Source organism: Acomys russatus, chromosome 10, assembly GCF_903995435.1.
Source record: "Acomys russatus chromosome 10, mAcoRus1.1, whole genome shotgun sequence".
Classification (NCBI taxonomy): Eukaryota; Metazoa; Chordata; class Mammalia; order Rodentia; family Muridae; genus Acomys; species Acomys russatus.
The window spans coordinates 72,230,843-72,242,771 of NC_067146.1; the positions used below are offsets into that span (position 1 = coordinate 72,230,843).

Consider the following 11,929-nt stretch of genomic DNA (forward strand, 5'->3'; position numbering starts at 1 on the left):
CCCTGGGGCCCTTAGCTTCTGAATTCTCTATCCTTTGTATCTCTCTGTGAAATAAGGATGACAATAACTTCAGGAACAGTGAGGGTGTCTTGTTGTAAAGAGCATTTCTTACTTACCCTGCACAAGGAAATATCCTGAGGTAGGAGTCCTCGTTAGCTAAGTGGTTAGCTCGGCAAATGTGTGGATCCTGGTGGTGTTTCCAGCTGACTCCTGACCCCCCACCCCATGCTGGCCAACAGCCTGAGTTTTCTTCATTCTAAATGTCAGCTTCTGTTATAGGCAACAAAGTCCAGGCATAGACAACTGACCTGTTACTTGTGACTCTCTTTAAGACGGAAGAAATTCTCCCAAATATAGTGTTTCCTGGGTTTCAGTGGCAGGAATTGTCCCCCAGTCCTTAAGAAATGACTGTAGCTGAGAGATGAACGAAAGCTCACGGCAGGACCAGACCCAGACTCCCTCCCTGCAGCCCACAGCTTTTCAGCACCTATACCATACTGGGGTGTTCTAAGGATGTCCAAACTCCCGGCTTGGGTGGTTCTAGGCTGCCAAGTGTAGAACACAGCTCGGTGCCTTGGGGATAGAGGGCCGAGGCCTGCCTCCTTCCTAGGGCTATCCTGGAGCTTACAGACCTCACAGGTGGAAAGTTTTGTCCCCAGGGAGGGGTAAGCAGGCAGATGAGAGGTAGCAGCAGGGCATTCTGGGACTCCAGCAGGTAGTTTCTAGTAAAGCCAGACTAGGCTGGTGATCAGTCAAGCAGCAGGCTTCCTGCTTGGTGAAGTGTTAGGAGGGCAGCCCCTGGGAGTTCACTTCCCTACCTACAGGCGGGGTGTGCGCAAGCATCTGCTTCCCTTTCAGCAGTAGCTGTAGCTAACAAATCAAAGCCCTTGGGGAGAAATGCTCCAATTACCATAGCCTCAGTCATCAATATAAATCTACATTTCTGTGGGCCAGCGATTCTTGTTTGAGGTTCTTGCATAGACAGGCTCTTTGTTTTTGTTGAATAACTTTGTTTTCCTTCTGCCATTTGATTTTTTAAAATTTAAATTAAATTTCTTTTGAGAATTTGCTACATGAGTACTCTATTTACATAGTTTCTAGTATGTATGTTTGTATGTATGTATGTATGTTTGTATGTATGTTTGTATGTATGTATGTATGTTTGTATGTATGTTTGTATGTATGTATGTATGTTTGTATGTATGTATGTATGTATGTATGTATGTTTGTATGTATGTATGTTTGTATGTATGTTTGTATGTATGTATGTATGTATGTTTGTATGTATGTATGTATGTATGTGTGTATGTTTGTGTGTGTGTATGTTTGTGTGTGTGTATGTATGTATGTATGTTTGTATGTATGTATGTTTGTATGTATGCCTGTCTGTATGTATGTATGTTTGTTTGTATGTATGTTTGTATGTATGTCTGTCTGTCTGTATGTTTGTATGTATGTATGTATGTTTGTATGTATGTATGTTTGTATGTATGTATGTTTGTATGTCTGTCTGTCTGTCTGTCTGTATGTTTGTTTGTATGTATGTTTGTATGTATGTCTGTCTGTCTGTATGTATGTTTGTTTGTATGTATGTATGTTTGTATGTATGTATGTTTGTATGTATGTATGTATGTATGTATGTATGTATGTGTGTATGTATGTATGTATGTATGTATGTATGTATGTATGTATGTTTGCATATGTTGTTGTTTTTCGAGACAGGATTTCTCTGTGTTAGCCTTAGCTGTCATGGACTTGTTTTGTAGACCAGGCTGGCCTTGAACTCACAGCAACCCACCTGCCTCTGCCTCCCGAGTGCTGGGATTAAATGTGTGCCACCATGCCCGGCCAGAACATATATTTCTTATACTCTCCCTCTGTCCCCAGCAGGTCCCTCCTAACTGAGGATGATTAGACTTGTCCAGGGTATGGCCTCCAGGAGATGGCAGAGCTATCTTGAAAACCAAGTCTCCTGTGGGAGGGACGAGAGGTGAAGGCCACCTGGCTGAGCCCTGCCTTGAAGCTTGCCCAGGAAGTCATGGTGTGTCCCCTAAGTCAGGGCTGCTCTGTTAGCCTCAGTCTTAGCTATGGGCTTTGTCTGTGGCTTCGCTTCTCTCCTCTGCTAAAAGCAACATGTGGCTGTCCCTAAAGACGTTGTTCTGCTCAGGAAGCCTAGGAGACTTGTCACCACCAGAAGCAAGGAGCTCCATTCTCGCCAGAGATAGTTCTCTTATGTCTTTGGGTTTGGGGTGTGTGTGTGTGTGTGGCATGGGGCCTTTAAGCAATGTTGGGATGGTCTGACTGAGACTTCCCTTTTAAAGCATCCTAGCATTAGCTTTAAAAGGTGGTGGGGGTGCCCGCCTTTAATCCCAGCACTCAGGAGGCAGAGGCAGGCAGATCTCTGTGAATTTGAGGCCACCCTGGTCTACAAAGTGAGTCCAGGACAGACAAGGCTACACAGAGAGACCCTGTCTCGAAAAACCAAAAAAAAAAAAAAAAGGCTTTGCAGCATAGTGGGTTTTGTTCAGGGAACACTGCAGTGTAACGAAGAGGTGATTTCCATGGTCACATAAGAATCCTGTGGGACCCTCAGCTGTTGTTCTCTCCTAGTTGTGGGTTGAGGCCCACAGGGCTATTCTGATAGGTATGCTTATGTGAGCATGAGCCCGCAGTTCAACTGTCCTAGACTAAACCCATTTCTGGAGACCTGATGGGAGGTGGCAGCTGGGAGAGAAGGTTAGGGACAGCCGGGTCAGTGTGCCTTCTGACAGGTGGGCAGGCTGGCTCTTAACTTTAAACTCAGTCTCCTGGGCTAAAGCCCAGTAGACTCACACGGTTATACCATCCTACTGAAAAACAGGTTTTAAAAGTTGAGATGCTGTGTTTGTGCATCTTTCTGAGGTACACTGACGTTCGTTAGCACACAGAGCTGACAAATAAAGTTGACAGGCACAGATGTTTCTTCAAGCAAGAGGCACTGCGCACTATCCTAGTCATTTCTAGGGATCTCATGGATTGCTGTGTTTTCTTTTTCCCTTTTAAAAAATTAATTTATTCACTTTACATACTGATTGTACATAACACCTCCCTCCTCTCCTCTCAGTCCCATCCTCCCTCTTTCTTCTTCATATTGCTCAGAAAAGGGGAACCCCACCCACCCACCCCAGCTCATCAAATCACATCAGGACTGAGCATGTCCTCTTCCTCTGTGGCCTAGCAAGGCAGCCATACCAGGGGCAAGCGATTGAAAAGCAGGCAACAGAGTCCATGTCAGAGACAGCCCCTCACCCCCGCTATCCTTACTAGAGGACTCACAGGAAGCCTGAACTGCCCATCAGCTACATCTGTGTAAAGGACCTAGGTCCAGTCCATGCATGGTGGCCCTTGTGGCGCGCGCACACACACACACACACACACACACACACACACACACACACACAGAAGAGGAATTACTTCTGGACCTTAACACATGGTTGACTATTAAAACACTGCAATCCTTGTTTGGTTAGTGAACATCTATGTTGCTACAGATGACATAGTTTCACCTTTATAGCCAAATAATATTCCATGTCTATGTACATACGTACATACATACACATATATGTATATATACACATATATATCTCACATGCTTTAAATCCTCATGTGCTACAGGTAAGCTGCTGGGCTAGTTTTGCTTTAGTATCTTCCTCCTTCCTTGGGAAACCGCTTCATCTGTCTTGGATACCAGCAGAGCCGTCGGGAGCTATGATAGTGTTATTTGTAGTTTCCCGTAATGGCTGTAATAACTAGTAATCCCTCAGCTGCACATGAGTCCCCCTTCCTCCCAATCTCAACAGCACTGGCTATTTTTCGTCTGACAATGGCCATGTTAGTGGGGGTGAAATGATATCCCATGGTGGTTTGACTTATGTTGCCCTGGCCGAGGGAGACTGACCATTTTTCATAGGTTTCTTGACTTTCTCTCTGTTCTATGTTTGGCTCTATGGCCCATTTTCAAACTACATTGTTTTTGTGGTATTTAGTTTCTTTGAGCTCGTATGTGTTATGGATGTGGTTGCGTTGGAAGAACAGCTGACAGACACTCCTCACACGTTAGGTTCTCTGTCAACTCCCGCTTGTCTCCTTGGCTTTATAGATGCCTATCAGTCTGACAGAGCCCCACGTGTCTGCTTTTCCTTTTGTCTGTGTTTTGGAGTCCTGTCTGAAGCCAGCCATTGCCTTCACTGGACTAATGTCGAGAGGTTTTGCTGTTTTCTTATTGTTATAGTTCCAGGCTGACTATCAGAACTTGGTTCATTTTCAGTTGACTTACACAGGAGAGAGGAGGGAATCACATTTTTTTTGCATAGGCATAGCAAACTCTGCCAGCAGGTTATCAAAGACAGTCTTCTGTCCATCATATATTCTTGGCACCCTTGTTGGAAATCAGGTGGCTGTTTGATCATAGATTAATCTTCTGGACGCTTTGGTCTATGCCACTGGTCTTTGTGCTGGGTTTTCAGCATATACCACACTGTTAGAATTACTATAGCTTTACAGTTAGCGAGTTAGACAGCTAGTTCCTGCATCTACCCATCCTGGGTCTCATAGGCCAGGCTAGGCAAAATGTATTGTGTAGCCCTGGCGGGCCTCGAACTCAGAATCCTCCTACCTCAGCTTTCCGAGTGATGAGTTTGCAGGTGCACATCCCCGCCCCTGCCCTCTATTTAGTGTGTTTTGGAGGGACCTGTTTTCTTCAAGATCACCTTGATTATTCTTGGACTCACACAAACCTTTTCTTCCCTATTTCTGTGAAGAAGGGTCTTTCTCTGCAGGCCATGCTGAGTTGGAACTCACTGTTGAACCCAGGCTGTCTTTCTATTTGTGGTATTTTTTTTTTCTATCCCAGATTCCCAAGAGCTGGGATTGCAGGTGTGAGCTATCACCTTTGGCTTGATGGGACTGCTTTCTTAATTTCTGTCTCAGAATACTCATTATTGTGGCATAAAAGATGGTGCTAGGGTTTGTGTATTGAATTTTCTGTCTTGTCACTTTCCTAGATTTGTTTGTGGTTCCAACTTTTTATTTATTTATTTATTTATTTATTTATTTATTTATTTATTGCTTGATATTTTTAGTTCAACACACAAAGTTGATGGGCTTCATCTGGCAGCTTTTTGGCAGTTAGATTTATCGCCATATAAAATCACATCATCTACGCATGTGCCTAACTTAACTTGTCCTCTCTTCGTCTTGCGCAGTTGCTCCTGCTAAGACGTCAATACCACGTCAAACAGGAGTGCGGCTTAGACATCCTTGCCTTGCTCCTGATCTCAGAGAAAACACAGGGAGCCCCCAGTGTGGTTTGGCTGTGGGCTTTTCACCTTCTGTTTTTACTGTCTTGAGGTGCGCTCTGTCCACACCCAGTCTGTGGGGGAGTCTTTCTTTGCATAAGGGCTGTAGAAGTAGCTCTTGTAGGGGCACCTTTATTTTTCATGATGGGAAAGGACAGTTCTGCTGGATTCATGTTTTTGCACTGGCTGTGGTGCCTGTGTGACTTTACCTGATGTCAGCATGTTTATGGGGGTCCTAGGAGTAGAGACTGTAGAAGTTCATGACGGTCCTCTTGTGTCACTGTGGAGAATATACATTTCCAAAGGCCTGTGTCTTCAGGCTCCACAGAGCCACACCCAGATGGTACTAGGGCTTGGGATGACTCTTGCCGTCTTGGAGGGGTTGGGTTCACCATAGGTCTCTCAGAGTAAGTACAGATGACACCAATGGTGTGATACCTATAGCCATGACCCCTGCAGGTGGCCTACCTGGGATCCTCAGGATAGACCTGGGAAATGCCTCAGCCTGAGGTGCTGGCAGTCGCATGGCAGTGTGAGAACACCCTCAGTTCTGCAGGTTAGATAAAGTGACACTGTGGTCTGTTACAGTGTGTTACACTGTGTTACAGTCTGTTACACTGTGGTTTGAGGTTTTGGAACACAATGGGGGGCCTTCCCAAGGCCCATTGGGGTGACTGCAGTGGTACTTGTGCTTGTGACACTGGTAGCCACACTCATGGGGTTTAGGGTCTAGATGCATTTTTCGCCCCCCAGATCCCAGCAGTGGCAATGGGGCTTGTTGTTCCAGACTGTTTTTATCAGAAGGCCGGGGATGTCCTTAGCTGTGTCGGGCCGTGTGCAGGTAATCTGTGAGCTCGTGGTGTGGTAGACCTTCCCTGGGCTCCTTGGGTTGAGCAGGCACGGTCCTGGAGCTCGTGCCTTTGGCGTCTCATTTGGTACTTGAAGGCTGTTTAGCATGTCCTTAGGTCACAGAGAGCAAGCTTTGGTGGACACACAGCTTATCGCACTGGGAGAGGCTGTGGAGATTCACAGTGCAGATGGGCTGTCCCCCACAAAGAAGTCAGAGCTTTGTACTCCAGTGGGTGCTGCCTCATGGCAAGTACCTTCCCTAATCTCCACTAGGCAAGTGCAGGTGTGGTCAGGTAGTGGTCAGTTTTAGGGTCACTAGTCCTGTGGGAAATAGCCGGGACCTTTCTTAGCTCCCAGTGGACAGGGGTACAGTCCCAAAATTGTACCATGTGGTGGTGGGGGGCACTTAGATGTAGTTCCTGTGTAGGAACTAGAAGTGGGTGTCAGTTTGTTGCTATGGCAGCTGCTGGGTGTCCAGTGCCTGGTGCAGTAAGTGCACACTGGCTTTGGACTTCCAGGAGGCTAGCCCCAAGCTGTCAAAGGGCTTAGCATGATAATTGCAATTTGGATTCCAGAGGTTGTGGAAGCACACAGTAGGTTCTTTTATTCTTAGACATCACAGTGGATAAAAAGCTAGTGAAGTGCTGTGAGCTTAGCATCTCCTCTGGCCTGGACTGCGGGCCATTGCACTACGGAGGCTGCTGTTACTTACACTCACAGAGCACTGTTGCTCCCCTGCCTGGCTAGGGAGTCAAGGGTGAGGTTACAAACTGCTCTGTTCTCCTCTCTCTCATCCTCTTTTTCTGTTCTCCCCCTCTTTCCCCACCATCTTCCTCCTCCTTTCTCTCTTTCTTCCTCCTTCCTCCTCTCTTCCCCTCCCCTCCTCTGCCTCCTCCTCTTTCTCTTTAGCCTTTTTTCTGCTTATCTTACTCTATAGCCAAGGCTGGCCTGGAACTCAATATGAGCCCAGGCTGGGCTTAAACTTATAGTAATCCTTCTGCCTCAGTTTCCCCGGTGCTGGGATCACAGGCATTTGTCCCCGCACTGGCAGTTACCCCAGTGCTATTTATATCCCTATTGCTTCTTCACTGTCTCCAGAGCCTTGCCTCATGGCTTCCCCTCAAAGTGCATTGTCCCTTTTAGATTTGAAAAGGATTTCTTTTTTAAATGTGTGCGTATGTGTGTAAGCCAGTCTGAGTTCATGTGCAACACATGTGTGGATGCTTGCAAAGGCCACTAGTGGGCACTGAATTCTCCAAAACTGGAGTCCAGGTGCTTGTGAGACACCATGTGGGTGCTGCTGGGAACTGAACCCAGATCCTCTGTAAGAGCAGCCAGTGCTCCTCAATACGAGTAGCTCTTCCTTTCTCAGTTTAACGAGCTCCTTGAGTTGAGTTCATTTTTTCATCTTGTCAGTTGTTTAATCTCTCTTTCCTTTCGTACTTGGCGAAATCTGGCTGCATAAGCATCTTTTCACAGACTTTGTCCAGCTCTAGCCCAGTAATAGTGGGTGTCTACGGGGACAACTGTGCCATTGGCCTTTGCTATGCACCTGGTCAGTGTAGGTGGCACCGGTAAGTCTGTGCTGCCTTGCCAACTTGCTCACCTTGCTAGGATCCTAAAACAACCTGGGCTTTGTCATCCTTCAGGCGGCCGTGGCTGGAACCTTGAACTTCTCTCAGCCCTTGGGAAAGAAGGCATGACCTTCCTGCCAATGTGGCAAGGGACTGAAAATGCCTTTACCGGCCCTTGCTTCAGTTGGAAGTCACGAAGGGACTGGACTTCGTGCTGACAACTCAGTATCTGTAAAAGGGGAGAGTCTACCATCCTGTGCCCCATCTGCCAAATGAAACACCTGAATCTGCCTTCTCCATCTCCATTTTTAATATGTTCTCAGTTCCCATCCACAGGGACTTTTTGTTTGTTATTAAGAGAATAATTCCTTGGCACATCCTCCAGTGTTCAGTCTGTCTCTCAGCTGATCCGAATGGCCTCAGGAGAGTGTGTCTTAAGCTGTTCTAGGTAGCCTGCCTCCTTGCTCACCACCAGGAAATTAATGAACTCTACTGTCCCCTGTTCCTTCTTCTAGCTGCAAGAGGAGATTCTGGTCCCTGCCTCAAGTGTCCCTGGAGGCACAGGGCTACTCATGACCATTCCTCTTTTCCAGAAAAGTCGATCTGGACAACCCAGTGCTCCAGCAGGTGCTAGAGAGGAGGAATGAGGTCCTGTGTGTGCTGACGCAGAAGATCGTGACCACGCAGAAGTGTGTGATTTCTGAGCATGTGCAGACGGAGGAGAAGTGTGGAGGCATGGTGGGAATCCAGACCAAGATTGTGCAGGTATCACATGCCAGCATGGAGGCCTTTTCTGGCATCTTCCTAAGTCAGACCTCTTCTTGTAGAGAGTTAGAAATGGTACTCAAGCTGGCTCTAGTAAGCATGACCTCCCTAGCTCATGAAACTATGTTCTTTGAGGCATCTGGCCTTGGTCACTGTGGGACCCAAGACTTGAAGATGCTGTGAGCCACCTGCCTTCCCAGAAAGTCGAGACTTGTTCCTCATGGAGCTGGTGGCTCCAGGCTTTCTTCAGGACTTGTTATAATGCAGGAAAAGAGCATTCCAGGTCTAGGTCTCCCCAGATGATCTGGTGGGTTGTGTTCATTTTTAAAGCTGTGGCCACAGAACTCAACTCTAGTGGCTAGCCGGGCCTGGGCCAGGTCCTGCCCTCTATAGAAGTAAAGTGCTTCCTCTAAGGAATTGTTTAGTCAGGCACTAGCCAGGCCAGGAACAAGAGAATTTTACCGTTTCTTCCAGATTCCAAGCTGGAACCCTGAAGCTGGTTCTAAAATGAGTGAAATGGGCAGCCATCTTTAGCCTTAAATTGGTTCCCCTCTTGGTATAATCTTCTTGGTACTTTTCCTTCTTGGTAGCACTGGTTTTTTTTTTTTTTTTCTAGAAGAGGCAGGAGAGCTGTATTTGGCAGTGGGCTGGGAGAGGTGTGGCTATAACTTTAGAGGTAGGACCTCTGTGTAGGCCAGTGAGCCGGCTGGGCAGCACAGGGTAAAGAAGGACCTGATGGAGGTGGCTTCAGCTTTGCCCTGCTGACACTTCTATTCATTGTCACCCCTGCTGAGGCGCTGGCCCTATGAGTTAGAAGGTCAGATGCTGCTGTTTCTTGACTCAAAGCAAATACTCAGACCAGGGGCAGATCGCTAAACTGCATTGTCTGTCTCCAACAAATAGATCTCCAGCTTTCTGTTCCCTGGGCTCTTTCTTGCTTGGCAGCCCAGCCCTGCCCATCCATCTTCCTTCTGTCTTGCTGTTTCTCTTTCAGCCTTTTGTATGGCCTCGTCACCTTCAGTTTGTCTGTGCACATAGCACCGTCCACGGGTGTGCGCACAGCTCAGAGAGCGTTTCCAAGCCCGGCTTCAATCCTGTTGGGATTTTCACTGGGGTTTCGAAGTTGTCTTTGGAAACCTGAGAAGGGATTAGAAACGGATCGTATTTATCTTGTCTGCAGCCATACAGCACTTAGCTACGTTCCGAGTTACATATTACTGGGCGATTTTGTTGGTGGTGATGTCACACCACAGGATCACTTAGACAGGCCTAGATGTCTGCAGGGCTCCATGGTGTACCTGAGGGATGCAGTGACCCTGAGATGCACAAGACTGCTGCCAGCCTAGCTCAGCACACAGCCTAAAGTTTCCTTCCTTCCTGTAAAAACTATACTCTAAAATGCTGTAAAATGTAAAGTTAAAGACCTAGTCTAGTGCACACGAGCCAGTGGCATAGTCATTTATATTACCAGGTGTTCCATGCAGAGACTGGAGGTGGACAGGGGGCTCTTAGCAGCGTCACCACAGACATGAGTGATGCATTCTGCAGTGACGTTACAGTGCCCATGAGGGCACGGGCAGATAGGAACTTTTTGGTTCCGTTAATCACAGTGTTGTGGGGCCACAATGGTGCAACATGGTAGGTAGTTGCCGAAACATAGGTCTGTGGAGTGGATCCCTACCCCATGTTCTGGCATCTTGCCAATGCCACGGCTTACCCACGAGCCACCTATCTCCTTCCTCTTCCTTAGCTATGTGGATATTTCCCAGCATTCTTAGGAGGCTGGAGATAGGAGTGAGAGAAAAAAGCCAAGAGTGCCTGAGGATACAAGCGGGTGCGTGTTCTTGCCCACAGGTGTCAGCAATGGAGGATGGGAGCATCATCAAAGACACCAACGTCGTGCTGGAGATCCCCGCTGCCACCACCATTGCCTGTGGCATCATGGAGATGTACGTGAAACAGGACGGCCAGTTTGGTGAGTCCTCATGAGGTATGCCCTGGTAGAAGGAGAGAGGCAATGGCTGGCAGAGGAGTGTGAGAGTGTCATAGGGTCTGGACTCTGGGCAGTGACAGGGGAGGTACTGGGGATTTGGCTGAGGGAAGCTAGGGGCTGCATGCACCCCACCCCCAACCTGCTCCTCAGGTGTCACTGCATCTCTGGGGGGAACCTGGACTCTGCATCTGGCCAGACCTCCTGTAAAGCTGTTGAGTCTTCCCCAGGTTAAGGCCCCATGGAGTTGCTTTTCTGTTGCCATGATAAGGCAAGTAACAGAAGAAAGGATTTGTTTGAGCTTACTGTTCTAGAGGGCTAGATGCCCATCATGTTGGGGGAAGCAGTGGACAGGACCAGGACAGCAGGAACAGGATGCTCAGGGCTTACATCCTTTACTGGAAGCAGGAAGTAGAGGGAGCTGATAGTGGTGTAAGCCTTTAACCCCTCACATCCCACCACCAGTGACATACTTCCTCCAACAAGGCCACACCTTTTAAACCTTCCCAAACAATGACACCAACTGAGAACCAAAGACTATGGGGGACATTTCTCATTTAAACCACTACAGGCCACCTGTTCAGAAAGTCAGTGAGAGTCCCTGATGGGTCCTGGATGAAGTTAAGCTAGCTGGGAGTAGGCACTACCCAAGGCAGCGGTAACTTGGCGACCACCGTGACTTACCCTTTAATATTATCCTCATTGTGGTGTCCCACTGTCCCTCCCAGCATGAAGCCCGTACTGCAACTTGACCTCGCTTTGGGGATAACAAGTGTCATTGCAACTGGCAGAAGAAAGTAAGGCTGTCCTCTCTTACCTTTTGCTTACTCTAGATCAGTGGTTCTCAATCTGTGGGTCAAGACCCCTTTAGGGGTTGAATGACCCTTTTAAGGGGTCACCTAAGTTCATCAGAAAACATAGATGTTTACACTAAGATTCATAACAGTAGCAAACTTACAGTTATGAAGTAGGAATGAAAATAATTTTATGGTTGGGGCTCATCACAACATGAGCTGTATTAAAGGGTTGTAGCATCAGGAAGGTTGAGAACCACTGCTCTGGATGCTTAAGGCTCCTTCCCTCTTCCCAGTGAGAATGCTACATGACTGAGTTTTGGGGGGAAGGGTAAGTAAATGTTACACCACAAACTGTTATCAGTCTTTCTGGGTAGGATAATAATATTAAAACGTTATCTGGCTCGGTGTGGTGTCACACACCTTTAATCCCAGCATTCAGGAGGTACAGGTGGATTGCTGTGAGTTGAAGGCCTGCCTGGTCTACAAAATGAGTCCAGAACAGCCAAAGCTACACAGAGAACCCTGTCTCAAAACAAAACAAAACAAAAAACAAAACAAAACAAAACAAAACAAAAAAACAACCAAAAAACCCCCAAAAAAGTTATCTGCTGGAAGTTT

The 11,929-nt window shown here is 47.2% G+C and overlaps 1 protein-coding gene across 1 annotated transcript in view; it reads left to right on the top strand.

The window, feature by feature from the left end:
• Gsdme (gasdermin E) overlaps nucleotides 1–11,929 on the top strand; it is a 51,672-nt gene that overhangs the window by 21,611 nt on the left and 18,132 nt on the right. Inside the window, exons 4-5 of the mRNA XM_051152393.1 lie at nucleotides 8,353–8,524; nucleotides 10,379–10,499. Coding sequence (XP_051008350.1) covers nucleotides 8,353–8,524; nucleotides 10,379–10,499 — 293 coding nt within the window. The remainder of the gene's footprint in view (nucleotides 1–8,352; nucleotides 8,525–10,378; nucleotides 10,500–11,929) is intronic.